Below are 17,459 nucleotides of genomic sequence, written 5' to 3' on the forward strand. Positions count from 1 at the left end.
TAGAATTGTATTACTATTCCTAGCAAATATATAATTACTAAGTACTATATCTATCTTGCTAATGCTAGATTTCTATATCGCCGGCACGCTCTTCAAACTATTGCGACAATAGTGCTTAAACGAGAGTATATTAACCTTCCTTAATACCTTTAAATCGAGCCTTTAGGCAAGAAATAGGTATATAATTTCCTAAAACAGTAAGAAGAGCTTCATTGTTGCTATATATATTTAATTAATTAAGAACGAGCTTTTGCTAATAATAATCCTAGCTATATTAAGAGATTCTTTTTTAACTACTATAATGTTATTACTAAATATAATATTAATAAATATATTATATAGAACATAGGTAAGACGGGCTTTATAATAGGCTTAGCTTTTAGTGCTAAGGTAGTTATTTTAAAAGGAAGAATTATTAATTTTAAGATAGTTAATAGTAATAGAGAATGGGTTACCTAGGTAGACGTAATTAGTATATATAGGCAAACGATTCTACCGTTTATTATTTTTAAAGGACAACAGTATATAGATTTTCTATAGGAAATGGCAGAGGAAGCTATAGGAGACCGTTTAATTAGAATAATAGAGAATGGCTGGTTAAATAAGGAAATAGGCCTTAGGTAGCTTGAATATTTTAAATAATATACCTAACGATTAGAAGCATAGGAGGCCTCTAAAATTAGTAGTTTAGATATTAATTGCTTATTATAGACGGATATACTTTTTATACTTATATTAACTTTATAAAGTTCTGCTAAAACTATAAGAATATACCTATTTATCTTTTACCTTACTTAACCTACTTCTTACAGCCTCTAGATCTTATTATCTTTTCGGTACTTAAGCGCCTTTATTTAGCTAAAGTTAATAAATATATAGCTTATAGCATTATGGGTATTAATAGGGACGACTTTCTAAGAATTCTAGGTAAGATTTAACCCTATATATATATCTTAGATTTAATTAATAGCGCCTTTAAGGCGATAAGGCTTCTTCCTTTTAATCCTAATTAAGTCCTTTAGCGCCTTATAAAAGGACCTTTATTTATACGGCTAACTATACCCCTTCTAAATAAATTAACAATTTTATCCTTATCTCTACATCTAAAAACTCTTAAAAGTTACTCTAATTAAGCTCGGTACAGCTACGTTAGGAAAAAAAAAAACCTGCATTTAGCCTGCATTTCGCTACATCTCGCTGCATTTCGCTACATTAAAAAAGACTATAGGCCTTAAGCAGCATAACGTCTTAGTCACCCAGACGAGACAGCCACCCACCCGAGACAGTGTATGGGCCTCCTACGAAAATCAAAATCAAAACATCAAAATCAACCCTAAAATCAACCCCAAAATCTACCCTAAAATTAACCTAAATCTACCCTATTATGTAAATACACTATAATCCATTGGTAGTTTCTTTCAAACCTTCTTTATAAAGGTAATAACCCCCTATAATACAGCCTTTCTTTCCTTCACCCTCTTCTCTTCCTGCTCCTTTTAAAGCTTTTCATCGTTCTTCTTTTATGCCTCTACTACTGATAAAACTCGTGCCTTCCCATAGGCGGCTTTTGTCTTACTATAACGCTCCTTCTTCTATCTTTTAAGAAGTTTCTAATTTATTCGCTTAAGGATTATATTATTAGCTACCGTACTTAATATAAACTGCTAAATATTATATATAATTTAAGAATATAGGGGTAATATACCTTGTAAGAGCTGCCTAAATATTTTAGTAAGTCTTTTCTCTATAGAAGGAGACATGGGTATATTAAATTTATAGCTATTTTTATCTGTAAAGTTTATATAGGAAGGAGTTATTAGCCGAATCTTTCCTAAAATAATTAAAGGATTAAATGGTAGAAGGCTAGTTACCCGCTATATGCTTACTATATTAGTTAGTAATATAGCTTTATCTTATATAGCTTAGTAATACTTAAGGAACTTAGGCTTAGTAATATTAACGGCTCTATAAAAGGCGAAGTTATAAAGGCGCTTTTAATAGACTTTTAATAAGGGGTTAAAGTAGGTGTGTCAAATAAGGTAGTAGATAGAGAGGGATAATCTTATAAGCCTTGCAATATTTAACAAACTATATTAATATATAGCTCTCGTGTCTATTAAGAATTAATCCCTAAGTCGCTCCTTAAACCACTTTAAAAGGTCCAAACAGCCTGCCTTTAGAGTATAATAGGTGGATATAAGCGAACGGCCACAGCACTGCTTAAGAAGGAAGCTAATATTCCCCCCCTACAACTATATATTAAAGCCGCTATAATATAAAGGGCGTAAAATAAATGTAACTCTAATGTTATAAAGTATATTAAGACACGCCTAAATAAACTATAGAGGGACCTTAGGGCGCCCTATAGGAGAATAAACTAATAACCCTAAAGTAGGGAAGATATATTAGAGAAACAGGTAAAGAAAGTAGAAGAAGAATGGTGCTGCTTTAGGGCCTAGGCCTATATAGAGGAGAAAGGGAGACGCGTAAGAGGCTAGTAAAGACAATAGTAAGAGAGAGAAAGGAGCTAAAGTAGAGCATAAAAGAATGCTAGGAAACTATCTACTATAATATAATACTGGTTGGACTAATACTAAAGAGGCGTATAGGAGTTAAAGGTACAGAGGCTGACTGAGGTAAGAGGAACCTAAGCTATAGTATAGTTAACGCTATGGGGGGTAAATACTTTAGGGCTCTAAGAAGGCCTAACGAAGGTAGAAAATATAATAGTAATACTCTTAAGAATAGGAATAATAGGACTAAAAGACTGGCTCTACTAGGTAGGTGTCCTAGTGGGTAGCCTAAGATACGAATGTGGCTGGCTAAGATAGACACTAAAATATGTAATACTGTTATGCCCCTTACATACTAACTAAGAAGTAATGCTCTTAGTAGCTGGCATAGAGAACTATAATACACTGCTCTTAATATAAAAAGGCCTTAAGGCGGTTACCTAGTAGCTTATTAGCTAAAATATACTAAACTAGTTCTAGGTTGCAAGGGAAATGGTAATAGAGGGTAGGGGGGGTAAGTAACGGGCGCCCCCTAATGACTTTACAGTAGTAGAGTAAAGTTTGCAATACTAGCGCGTCCGTAGGCTTGTTACGGCAGCAGTAGTTCCTAAGGAGGTTAAAAAGTAGGATAGTAGGAGCACTATAGGTGACTTATAGGCACCTCGCAGGCGCCTTATAGGCGAGTCCTAAAAGGCGGGGAGATGGATCACGGGGTTTTCTTAAATGGAGTTTTCTCCCCATATGTATATAAGGAGTAGTCCGCGTGGGCCTAATAGGGATCCGAATCGGACGTTAAGCAATGAATTATTATTATTAAGAATTAATAAGTAATAGATTCCTTAAAGACGTGGCTCTATATATTAGTTAAAGTATTTTAACTAATTAACTACGATGTCCGAATTTGTCCAGCCTAAATCGCTTACTTAAATTACTGTCTCGCGATTAAGTTTAGGTAATATCTAAGATCGTTACATTTGCTTCTCTTAAAAGATAAGGTAGGGAGGAAATTAATATTGACCTCCTAATTGACCTCCTAATTAACTTCCTAATTGACTTCCTAATTGACCTCCTAATTGACCTCCTAATTAACCTCCTAATATGTACTTAATAATAGACACCTAATCGCGATTGCCCGGCTCTATAATAAAGGCTTAAGCCTCTAATTAAGGAATAAGCACCTTAACCTTATCACCTAACCCTATTGCAATTCCTTTCTTATCTATATTATATTAATCGCCTAGGGAAATTATATACTTAGTAATAGTAGCTTTATAGAGATTAAACCACTCTTTAATAATCTCTAGATCCTTAGTATCCTTTCGCTTTTAATTAAGGCCTTAAGTAAATTAAGCTTTAAGCTTTAGGTTTTGGGTAAGGAAGTTTTTATACTAGTATTAGCCAAGCTTTAAAGGACGTTTCATTGTAGTAGAAATACTTTTAGCTATAGATTTAAGGTATTAAATTTAAGGTGGCCAACTCTAGGCTCCCATTATATTAATCTATTTAACTAAGGAGTCCTTCTTAATAACTAAGAGCTTTTAAAGCTTTTGGTAATACTCCTTGCTTAACTAGCGGTTGTTATAATAATAGTAAATAAAAGAAGGCGATAGACCGTATATTTAGGCAAGCAAACGACTAGATTAATTAGGATTAGCTTCTAATAATTAAAGAACAATTTACATTCGATCTTCTTGGTTAAGCAACAGCAATTAGGGGGTAGTAGAGGATATAGTGGTGGTGTAGTCAAGGAGTATTTTGATGTTTTAATTTTGATTTTCGTGGGAGGCCCGTGCACTATCTTGGGTGGGTGGCTAGTGCTGGCACCAATAAAATATCGGTATTGCCAATATTGCCAATATTCGGATAATATCGCAATATTTCTTAGCACACCAAAAATTTTCACCGCCACCTAAGGTTACCTTCTATCTATATAATATCGTACAATATGTCTTCTAGAAATTAAGAAATTAAGGATTTTAGATTATCTCTTACTTTTAATACCATTGAGGAAACTATAGACTTAATTTCTTTAATAAAAAAGTTACGAAAGACCTCTCTAATTTATAAGTATTGTCGTACGCTAATGCTAAAAGAAAGATTAGAAAAGCTAAAATAAAAATGGATTTAGTGTAAATATTATCTAAAATATACGGCTTAAAGTATAATAAATATAAGATAGTATTTAGAGAGTGTTTATAGAATTACCGTTAGCAAGGTACTTAACTTTAGCATTTATACAACAGCTTTTAAAACCATTAAAGCGTTATATACTAAGCTTCTTCTTTAGCTTAGTAATAGTAAAGACAACCTTAATTAAGAGATTCTTTAGTGTACGGTTAATTAACAGGTTGTTAACCAAACGGTCCTAGATCTGATTATTGTACAATAGCTTCTATTTTATATATAGAATGGCCAGAATAGTATGCCTTTATTTAAGTAATAAATCCGAAGGGCCGTATATTTATACTAATATCTTATAATACAATTAAGTAGAGGATAGGGGCTTGGTTTCCGCAAGTAAAAGATATTATATAAAAAAGGCTTTAATCGTTATAAATAAGCATCTATTTTACTGTTAATATTTAAACCTTACTAAGTTATAACCTTTTACTTATAATTTGCGCCAGCTTTATTAATACCCAGAATCACTTTTAAAATATCTTAATTGCCCTTCGTACAGTATATGGCTATAGTGGTTTAAATTAATAGGAAACCCTTCGCCCCGTCCTTAAAGATTATAGAATTATAGGAAATATTAGCGTTCTTATTAGCGATAATTCCACTATAAATAATACGCTTTATTGTATAATGGCAACTTATCTTAGTATAGAGAATTAAATTAACTAGAATTAGACTTTCCAACGGCTCTGCTGTATAGGCTATATCCTTAATCTTATTACTAAAGCTTTTCTCTTTACTAATAATAGCGAAGAGTAACTTATAGAATTATATAATAGAAAAGATAAATTAGGAGAAGAGTTAGATAATAAACGCCAAAAAGAGAGAGCAAATTTAATAAGAGCGAAGATAGGTATTATAGGGAAGATCTATAATCTTATTATTTATATCCGTGCCTCGCCTAATCGTATAAATAAGTTTAAAGCACTCTCCGGAAAGTTAATCCCCCTAGGTAATTATATAAGATAGAACAGCTAGTTCCGTATACTTTATATTATACTTAAGACGAAAGTTCTTAATGCGCTTTAGAACTATACTAAAGCGTATATTTATAAGGGTACGATTAATAAAAGAGATAAGCTTACTCTTTCTAATATTGCTCTCTGTCGTATAATAGAGCAATTTCTCTCTATTTTTAAGAGTGCGACTCTATTTCTTAAAGGTTAACAAGTAATAATTAAACGGGTTCTTAAAGTTATTAAGATTATTAGAGAATATCTTAAAATCTCTTTAGTATATCGTATAATAACATTTGACACAATGCAATCGCCCGCCAAAGAAACCTGCGAAACAAGCCCAATAGAGCTCCCACGAGCTCCAGAGGACTATAGAAACCCTTCCTATTAAAACCACACACCCCAATTTGGCGTTAGTGGAGGTATACGTGGTGTTTTCTAATATATAGCCCCTAAAACTAGATTATAATAAATAAACAAACCCCTAACCCTAACCTCCCTAACCACCCTAATTAAACAGCGCGCCTTTTAAGAATACGTTTTATAGACTATACAAACCGCAGAATAAACCTAGTAGGCACTATAGAAACGATCTCTTAATGTAGACAAGGAGCGCTTTACTATGCTCTCCTTCCTTACTACCGCGATTACAACCCTCTAAATAGCCTTTATTACGTTGGCGGAGCTTATCTAGACTTAAGGAACCTAGGAGCAATATGTCTAGGATATAAAGGCAATCCAGACAGATATTGGCGCCCTTAGGAAGGCCGTAACGATGGCTATAAAAAGCGGACCGACGTTTATAGGCCCGCTATTGTACGCACACGTTGCTGCCACTATACCTATAATGCCCCAAGCTATAAGATAAGTTGCCTATAAACCTATAGAAGTATATAAGATTATAATCCGTATAGGCGACGCCGCCAACTATAAGGAAACCTTAAAGTAGAATAGCTAAGCCCTAGTATATAAACTCCAGGCTATAGGACCCCTAGACACCCACAGAATATAGGCCGTAAAGAAGTTATAAAGCGGTAACGTTAGGGCGTATATTACGGATAAAGATGTAAAAGATAGGTTGCTATAAGAAATAGAGTAGACGAAGGTCCTTAGACGATCTGCTACACTAGCTGTTCCGCTAATACTAGTAGAGGTCTATATAGTACCTATAAGCCTTACCATCTAAGGCCTAAAGGCTAAGTAGATAATAGAAGATATAATAAAGCAGAACTATACTATAGCGGGGCTTATAGTAGAAAGGCTGGCGTGGAAAAGGCTAGGAAGAGTCCAAACGGGATAAAAGGTTAAATTGTTACTTATTATGGGTATATAGTTAAAAGAGTTAGCAAATATGCTATTTAATTAGGGCCTCTTCTTAGGAGGAGATTACTACCTAGTTATAAGGTATAAGACAATATTCCTAGTAACGCAGTGTTTTAAATACTAAGGCTTTAACTATATAGCTAAGAGTTGCAGAAGAGAAGCTAGATGCGGATACTACGCTAGGTAATATAATACTAGCGAATATATAGGAGACCTACCTAAAAAGTATATTAACTATAAAGTAGACTATAAGGTATAGAATAGGGCATATAGTATTAAGCGGATATAGTAGGAGAAGGCTATAGTAATTAGGGCCTATACACCAACACACTACGCAGGCACCTATAAGGCACCTACAAGTGGATAGTAATCACAATTATAGTACGAAATTACTACTAAGGAGGCCCTATAATAAGCTAAGAAAAGGAAGCTAAAGAAGATAGTTACGTAAGAGAGCTCTATATAGGCAGAGGAAGCCCCCTAAAAGGTCGGCCGGCCGTAGACTTTTAATTATTTTAGGAAGGAAATAGGCCAGAGGACCCTCTAATTAATACTCTAAACAGTACTATATAGTAGTATACACGCCCTAATTTAAATCCTAGTAACCTAGGAGCCCCTACTAAATATAGAGTTTAATATAGAGGTAGAAGTAGAAGCCTAGATCTAGAGAGAGGTATCTAAAGGCTCTAAAACTACGTTATAAGGAAGCAAACGGACGCCAAAAGGCACCGACTTAGCTAACTTAGAGGCCAGCATAGATCTCTTATATTAGGACACTAGAAAATACTTATAATTATATAGTATAACACTAATAATAGTAGGAACGGCGTACTGCTCTACTTTCTACAGGAGGTGGAGCAGGCGGACCCCTAGCTAGATATATTAGCCATCTAGGAGCTGTGGCGGAGAGACTAAGGAAATATAATATATACTACAAAATCCTACTACCTAGTATACGCGGGAGTAGGTAATATAAGGGTCTGCTTTTATATAAATAAGACTATTAATATAAATAAGTGGGCGCCTATACACTACTTAGCGGACGCATATATAATTAAGCTAGAGGGCTACGAGAGGACTATCTAGATTTATAATATTTATAACCCCTAATAGACGAATAGTAGTATCTATATACTACTAGAGCTACTAAGGGCCAAAGGAGAATATATACTATTAGGTAATTTTAATCTACACTACCCCTTTTAGGGGGGTGTAATAGTAATATACGTAGATAACGCGGCGGATAACCTTATCCGCGCTATAGAGGTAGTTAACCTAAGCCTAGCCACTAAGGCGGGCATAGAGACGTAGGCAAAGGGCATATTAAGGAGCACGCTAGACTTGGTATTTACCTCCCCCTAGATTACTAATAGGCTACTATAGAGCTAAAGATAAGACCGCTGGCATATAGGGTCTAACCACTTTCCTATTACTATAGAGGTGGATATAGAGACGCTAGAGGGGCCCCCCTTACCTAGGAGACCGCTATAGAAGAAGGCTAATTAGAAGGCGGTGTAGAGTAAGCTAGAGGGCTGACTCTAGCCCCTATATAGACTCCCGTACGATATAAAAGATAAACTAAACGCGTTAGTAGAGGCTATACACTAGGCGATTAAAAACACTATAGTAAAAATAGTGTTTAACATACGGCCCTTGCCGTAAGCCTCTAAAGCATGGTTAAAGAAATATATAGAAGTGGTAAAGGAAACCTAATAGGCCTTTAGGGCGTAGAAGGTCTCTTAGTTAGTACCTAACTAAATTAAATATAGAGTTGCATAGAATAAGAAGAAAAGGGTAATCTAATAAGAGGCTAATAAGCTATAAAGGAGGACTGTTAAAAAGTTAATAAACAACCCTAAAGGGATATAGAGGATGGTAAAATAGGCGTATATAGCGGACGGGAAGCCAAAGGCCCTACTATAGTTTTCTCCTATTAGTAGACTAGAAGAGGAGACCCTACACTATAATAATAAGGAGAAGGCTATTATCCTTATAGAGCAGTTCTTTCTACTGCTAGTAGAGGCGGACCTTAGTAATATACTAGGGTTTATATACCCAGAGCCGTAAATAGTAAAGGAAGTAGTTAAGGAGGAGGATATTATTACGGCCCTAAAGGGGCTTGCCCCTAATAAGGCCCTAGGTTTAAAGAAGATTACTAATTAATTCCTTAAGATATGCGGAGAGCAGCTAGCCCCAGTACTGGCTAAACTCTTTAGCAGCTGTATAGTAATTGGATATTACCTAAAACTATTTAAAGACTCTATTATAGTAGTTCTCTAGAAACCGTAAAATCCATTCTATACCACGGCAAAGGCCTACCGGCTAATTGCGCTGCTTAATACTATTAGGAAGCTACTTAAGAGAATAGTAGCTAGCTAACTATCTAAAATTGCGGAGGAGACGGGTATACTACTAGCTAGTTAGATAGGAGTAAGGCTAGGGCGCTTAATATAGATAGTACTAGAGCTACTAACCTAACAGGTATATACGGTATAGAGAAGTAACCTAAACCTAGTAGCCTTATTACTTAGCCTTAATATTTCTAGGGCCTTTAACTAAGTCTTCTATAAAAGAATAATCTATAATATAAAGGCCTANGCTATACCCTACTAGATAATATAGTTTATAAAGTCCTTCCTTAAGGATTAAATAATAANGCTCTTAATTAGAGGATATATAGTATAAATAATATAAATAAACACTGGTATACCCTAAGGCTTAGCGCTATCGCCAATCCTGTTCCTCTTTTTTGCCTATATACTCCTACTAGAGCTATAAGGGGGAACTACTACGGCAGTTGGATTTGTTAATAACTCTAATATACTAACGTATAGCAAGACTACGGAGAAAAACTGCAGAACTATAGAAAGGGCGCATAAGGTATATATAGCGTAGGCACGCCAGTATAGGGTAGTATTTGCCCCTAAAAAGTACTACCTTATCCATTTTATAAGGAGCCATAAGAAGTTTAATATAAAGGCTATAGCTAATATACATGGCTTTACGGAAGGCCTAGTTAGTAACCTACGTATATTAGGGGTATAGGTTAACTTAAAGCTTAAATAGGGACCGTACGTTAACATTGTTAAGACGAAGGTAATTACCTAAATAGCCGCACTAACCTGGCTCACGGCCTCTATATAGGGCGCCTCCTTCTAAAAAGCGCGGATAGTATACTCTGCCGTAGTCTAGCTAGTAATCTTATATAGATATAGCACCTAGTACTTGCCACCAGAGTAGATAAAATCTAAGAAAATAAGTAAAACTAAGCTGCGCCAGCTGGGCGTAGTATAAAACCTATACCTCCGCACTATTACAGGGGCGTATAAATTAACGCTAATAATAGTATTAAAGTACGAGACGGGGTTTCTACCGCTTTAAATACACCTTAAAGAGCTAGCTATAGCCTATACGGAGAGGACACTAAAAGGACTAGCAAGAGAGTATATTAAAAGGGAGTGCAATACTATACGGGCTATAATAGCCTACTAACTCCGGCCTAGAATAAAGCTACTAATGCGGCCCACTAGATAGGATAAGCTTAAGAAGATAGCGGCCGCTATTTTAGGGATAGATATACGGCTAATGGAATTATCTAAAGCGCAGTATAAGAGAAGTAGAAGGGCTAGGGTATAAGAGGCGTTTAAGGAGTAGTGGAAAAGGGAATAGGAAAAGTACTAAAGCATGCTTACCTACTATACGATAGCTTAGGCCGAGCTATAGAATAAGGAAGTCTTTAAACGCTACGCGAGGCTTATAAAGGTAAAGAGCATAATTAATACGCTACTTAGAACCGAGTATATAGGGCTTAATAGATACCTCTACTACTAAAAAGTACTAGGGTACCTAACTCCGGCCTGCCTATGCGGCTATAGCCAACAATTAATAATATACGTAGTGGTGTTCTACCCTAGGCACGCTGCTAGCTAAGTGGAAATATATTACTATACTAGAATATCCTTATATAAGGAGCTCCTAACTAAGCTAAAGGCTGCTAAGGTAGTTATGGACTAGTTTATATAGACAAACCTCTTACTATACCTTTTATTTACTAGAGAGCTAGCTAGGGTAAAGAGAGAAGACTAGGAAGTACTTTAAGAGGCAAAGGATAAATACTATAGGGATGGCAGAATATAGTAGAATTTTGTAAATAGTAACCTAGTAGAAGTTGGCAGAACTCTAGTAACCCAGCAGAATTTGGTAGAACTTATTAACCTAGCAGAACTTAGTAGAATTTAGTAACCTAATAGAAGTTGGCAGAATTTTAGCAACCTAATAGAATTTAGTAGAGTTTTAGCAACCTAATAGAATTTAGTAGAGTCTTGGCAACCTAACAGAATTTGGTAAAATCTTGGCAACTTAGCAGAATCTAATAACCTAATAGAAGTTGGCAGAACTTTGGCAACCTAGTAGAATTTAACAGAATTTGGTAACCTAGTAGAATTTAGTAAAGGTTAATATCCTAATAGAACTTAATAAAACTTAGCAAGGTATAGAGCTGCGTACGTTAACGTAGATGTAAACGACGGAACCTTCTATACTACTACTAGCCTTATAGGCCACTAGCCTACGCCCTACCTAGATAACTAAAGCAGCCAGGAACGGAACCCAGGCCCTAGCTATATACCCCACTAGATAGACCCAGGAGTACGCATTAAGATGGCTTTTCTGTAGCGCCTTAAAGAGACGTCTACTCGTGCTTAGCCGTTACTAATTAGAAGAGAGGCTATATAGGCCGTATAATAAGAGAAGGAGAGGTTTTATCCGGCCCTAGTGGTACGGTTCCCCCCTTATATATATATATATATATATACCCATATAGACCCGCTATATAGACCTTAACAGGAGCCGCAACAGCGTAATTAAATATTATAACATAATATATATCGTATAATAATATTAATTGCTTTTACTAATTTAAGTAGAAAGAAAACTAATAGCTTAAAAATCGAATTAAATATATAAAGGCTAAGTTCGACTTCTATGCTTTAAAGCTAAATTAATCGCCTTACTACGCTGCGGCTTATATTCTTTATCTAAAATATTATATAACCTAGTTTAAGGATATAGACGATAGTCTTATTAATCTATATATCGCCTATAAACTTAAAGTCTAAAGCCTTTAAAATAAATCCCACTAAGAGAATTGATTCTTCTTTTAATTGTATAATAGCCTTTAAAAACTAGCTAATTCTTTAGGTAATTAGGCCTAGCCTCTAAATTAGTTTAAGAAACTTTATTAAAATATAAAGTAAAAATACACGCGACCTTAAAGTTAAGATGAATTTAATAATTACTGTAATAAAGCAGCGTCGTACGACATTAAGATGCCTGTATTAAAGTAGTAGTTATAAGATATATAGCGAAAACGATGGCCATAGCTTTTGCGCTAGGCAATTAAGATCCTATTAATCCCATTAATAAGTAATAAGCTAGAGAGAATCTTTTTAGGAGGTCATTATACGGTTACTTAGGATAAGACGTTAATAACGGCAGTAATATTAAAGCAATTAGAATGCGGAAGAGATTAGAAAAGGGGAGACCTACTTTAAGATAATTTTTAGGAGGACGTTATATGATATTATGGGAAAGGATGCAGCTTAGAATAGGAGAAATTTTAAGGAGTAGTTATACGAGAAGAAAGGGCAGAAAGGAGATAATATAATATTAATTAGATTTTCCGCCACCCTAATCGTATAATAGGATTTTTATTTATTTTTTATTTAAAAAAAAGCTTTTTCTATAAAGTAATAAGGCTCTATTATAATATAAGGCTGCGTAGGGCTGGTTATTTTAAATTTTAACCCAATATTGGCAATATTATATTGCCGATATATTGCTAATAACCGATATCTTATCGGTTCGTATTAGTTCGTATCGGTGCCAGCTCTGTGGGTGGCTGTCTTGTCTAGGTGGCTAAGACATTATAGGCAGCTGCATTTATATATTATTAAATTTTTTTTAAATAATAATAGTAGGCAAAAGATACTAGGAAGCGTATAAGAAAAAAAAGCAATATAGCTATAGTTATATAGGCGTAGATCTAAGAAAGGAGGCTTATATTTTTGTAAAAATAGCTAAAGAGTTTGTAGATTAATATAAAAGGAGTCTATAAGATGTAAAGAGGAGCTTAAAAAAGGTATAGAAAGCGTTAATAGTTATAAATAAGGCCGCTATTAAGAAGAACATACTAGAAGCTTATATAGTGGCTATTAAAGGAGTAAAGGAGGTATAATTAATAATAGAGGCCCTAGTGACGCTATAGAAGTAGTAAAAGGACTCCTCTACTATAGCTATAGAGATTATAACTTACTTTAAGGCTCTATAAAACACTGTAAGGGCCTTAAAGAAGGATTCTTAATAAGCTATATAGTCTATATAGGAAGAGAATAAGGAGGAAGGGTTAGATAGATTAAGTGGAAATAGGGTATTAAATAAGGACAATTCTAAAATAGATAACGTGGGGTTAATTAAGGAGTAATTAGTACTTAAAATACTATAAAACGTTAATATAGAGCCTCTTTTATATATATAAAAAGCTTTATACTACGTAGTAATATTATAATACTATACAATACTTTATACTAGTATTTTACCTATAATTGGGCATCTAGTTAGAATTTTAATATTCTAAACTGTTATAACCCTATTATATACGTTATACTTAATTAGATATACAGTAAACCTAATTAGGAAGGCGGTAGGGCCCTACTGTTATAACTATGCCGACTATTATAACTCTATTCTATTTATTGCCCAATTTAATCCCTTTTTAGGTCTATATAGACTACTACCTTTCTATATAGGAAAAAGCCCTATAAGGGGAAAAACCTAAGTATTTCCTTTCTGCTGGTCTTACGCGCTTCGCTTTCGCCTAACTAGTATATCTTTATATCTTTTAGTCTACCTTATATACTATACTTTTTAGATATATTAGACGATTTAAAAGGGGGGAAGGATATAGTAGAAGGGTTTAGTAATTTGCTAGTGTACAGCCTATAGCTAGGCGGGGGGTATTTAGTTATTAAGGGGCTAGAATAGGGCGTATTCTTTAATATCCTCCTATTAGATCTTATATGCTATTTAAAACTACTAAAGGATTTTCTAGCTAATAGGCTATTTTATTACTACTTATAGGCTCCTACTTATAGAGAGTATTTAGGTAATATAATTTATACCTACGCTAGTAAGTAGCTAGTCCCTTACTAAGTGGTGGCTATAGAATAGTAGTATATAGCGCACTAACTAAATAGGCCATCTATATATATATTAAGGTATAGTATTTAGGATATAGATGCTTAATAGCTATATACTTAGCCTTAAGACCTCCGTCTATAGTAAGAAAGCATTTATAAATTCTATATTTATTAGTCCTTTATATAGGAGGAGAGTTAGTACTAACTATAGGGTATTCTATATAGTTGCGTCTTATATTTTTACTACCTCCTTCTATTATCGCTTCTATTTAAGATATGCTTATCTTATAATTAGTATAGTAAATCTTTATCTATACTAGTAGCCTTCTATTCTCTATTACCATTATAGCGCTTTACTAGTATAGCACTAGGTCTTCGCCTAGTAGGCTAATAAATTCTATATTTTTCTTTCTTTCTTTACCGCTTATAGGTAGAGGGCTTCTTAGCTAATATACTTAGGTATATTACCCCTTTAAGGGGCCCGCGTTTCTTATATATGTTTTAGAATTTAGTATATCTTTTCTTCTACTAAGTGGCCTTATACTACAACTGGTTTTTATATAGCGGTTATATTAATATATAGGTCTAGTAGTAGGACTACTACTTTACGTTTAAGTACGGCATGTAGTGTTTTTCTATAGGCACTAGTTTTATAGCTTAACTAGTAGCGCTAGTAAGCTTTTTACTAGCACCTTACCGTCTAGTCCTAAGCCCTAAATCTAGGAGCCGTATAGTATTATTAGCCTTACCGCTAGTATATATAGTAGTCGTGTATATCTAAAAGAGGGTCACTATATTAAGGTAGTAATTTAAAATACCGCTAATAATACTGCTACTCCCTTATAGGTTGCCTATATAATATATTTATTCTAGTTTAGTCTAGAGTTTATCTAGACTCTTAGGACCTTAAGGGTAGTTTCTAGTTTTACTTTATATCCCTAGATATTTACTATTAAGACTAGGTTATTATTTACCCTCCTTTTCCTTATAAAGTAGATAATCTAGTATTTATTTAGTATAAATTTAAAGCCGTATTATTTTGCCTATATAATACACCTATAATATATCTAGTTTAGCCTAATACAGTTTTCTACTACTATGTTTCCCTATATAATTAGGTTTATATTATTAATAAATCCTAGAGCTATTATATTTTAACTATTATTATATATCTCTAATAGTTTAGATGTAAAGAAAAGGAATAGGATTAGTAATAGAGGTAATCCCTATAGGATACCTATAGGTATAGGTATTAATTCGCTTTTATAGCCCTTAATTATAATCTTTATAGTATGCACCGTTAAAAAGGTTTAAATAAACTTAATTATCTAGTCTAGTAGGCCTTTATTTCTTAGAATCTATAAAAGTCTCTTATATAATATATTATTAAAGGCTCTGCTTAGGTCTAGGCTTAATATAAATATAATATATTGTAACCGACTACCTAGACTGTGCTGAGACATAAGATTATAGCCTGGAAGGCTGCATCAACACTACTTTTATATGCCTCGTATACCTCGTATATGGTTAAAATCGAGTTATAGACCCTACGGTTATGACTCTACATTTATGTATATATTCTAACTGATTTCCATAGGTTTTAAATCAAGTTGCTCGTTTAATCCATATACTGCAAAGCTTATATATATCCTAGGCAAGCTTGCTATACTACTTAAATACTAAAGGTAATTAGGGAGAGGGCTAAGAGGGCTAACCGTTTCTTTTTTACGCCTATTTATATCTACGATAGCAGCTTCTTATATACGTTTTATAACTATCTTTTCTAAAAGCTTTCCTATAGTATTTTTTGGGTAATTAGTTAGTAGCTTTCTAGAAGAAAGTTGTTGTTTTTCTTTACCTTTTACAAGACGACTGTAGTTATTGTTTTAAAGTATTTAGGTAGTTTACCTCTTTAGAGGTGGGTAGTTACGGCGTTAGTAAATAGTATTACTACTGCTTCTACTACGGCTTTAAGTACCTTATTTAAAATCTTATTAGGCCCTAGCGCTTTACTGCTAACAAGCTTTTATATAGCGTTCTTAATTTTTTTAACTAATATTATATAGCTTATTTTAATAGGTAATGGGTAAGATTAACTACTAATATTTTATAGGTCTACTTGGCCCGTGTATAAAAAAACCTTTTTACTAGTAGTTTTTTCCTTATTATTATTTATATACTAGTCCTATTCTATTTAGCGGAGTATAGGTAAATAGGGGTTTTCTAACGTCTCTGTAGAGACTTGCCTACTCTACTTTAATATACGCTAAAGTCCTTTATTATATAGTTTAGTAGGGTTTAAGGCAATCCTCCTAGGAATTAGCGCTAGTTATTTCTACCCTCTTTCCATATTATTTTCTTAAGCCTACTATTTAGGGCCTTGTAGCTTTATTAGTAGTAGGCTTTACGTATTATACTATACTATTACCTTACCCTTTTTACGCCTATAAGTAACTAGGCTACTTTTAGCAACTATTTATAGCGGGCGTGTTTACTAGGCTAGGCGTTTAGGTAGTATTCTTTTAAGTAGTTATTTATAATCCTTTAAATATCCTTTAGTAATACTTAGGGCGTAGCAGCTAACCTATTAGTAATTTACTATATATACTTTTCCTAGTTAAGTTTCTTAGTAACGTATCTTTAGTAGGTTTATTACACTAGCGCGGCGATATTAAGTATTATCTGTATAGGTATATAGTCTATAGTATTTACCTATATATCTTCTAGGCCGTAAAACTCTAGTTAGTTTATAAGTATTTCTTATATAAATATAAGGTTAATTATACTTTCTTAGGTTCCTCTTTTCTAGGTAGGTTTACTAATTAGAGTAGTTAGGGTAAGGCCTTACGTTTTTAGCTCGTTTAGTAGATAGATTACCTATACTTTAACTATAGCCTATTATCCTCCCTATAGTGTATAGTATACGTTAAAATCCCTTAGGACTATTACGTCGCCTTCTACTATATTAATAGCCTATTAAAGTAGACTATATATAGTAATTTAGGGGTTATTACCCCTTAGGTTATAAACGTTAATTATACTAATTTAGTCGTCTATACCACTTTTAATATAGCTTTATAACAACCACTATGCAATCGCCCGCTAAAGAAACCTGCAAAACAAGCCTAATAGAGCTCCCACGAGCTCTAGAGGACTATAGAAACCCTTCCTATTAAAACCACACACCCCAATTCGGCGTTAGTGGAGGTATATATAGTGTTTTCCAATATATAGCCCCTAAAACCAGATTATAATAAACAAATAAACCCCTAGCCCTAACTATCCTAACCACC

General features: G+C 33.9%; 1 protein-coding gene across 1 annotated transcript; it reads left to right on the forward strand.

Annotated features, from left to right (window-relative positions):
* Positions 1-764: 764 nt before the first annotated feature.
* On the forward strand, positions 765-938 carry K441DRAFT_556130 (uncharacterized protein; the record flags this gene model as incomplete). The annotated part of the gene is made up of 1 exon (XM_067643315.1): positions 765-938. A coding segment is annotated over one exon (174 nt), but the record flags the coding sequence as incomplete, so codon positions are not given.
* Between the last annotated feature and the right edge of the window lie 16,521 nt (positions 939-17,459).

Source organism: Cenococcum geophilum (genome assembly GCF_001692895.1).
Source record: "Cenococcum geophilum 1.58 unplaced genomic scaffold K441scaffold_17, whole genome shotgun sequence".
Lineage (NCBI taxonomy): Eukaryota > Fungi > Ascomycota > Dothideomycetes > Gloniales > Gloniaceae > Cenococcum > Cenococcum geophilum.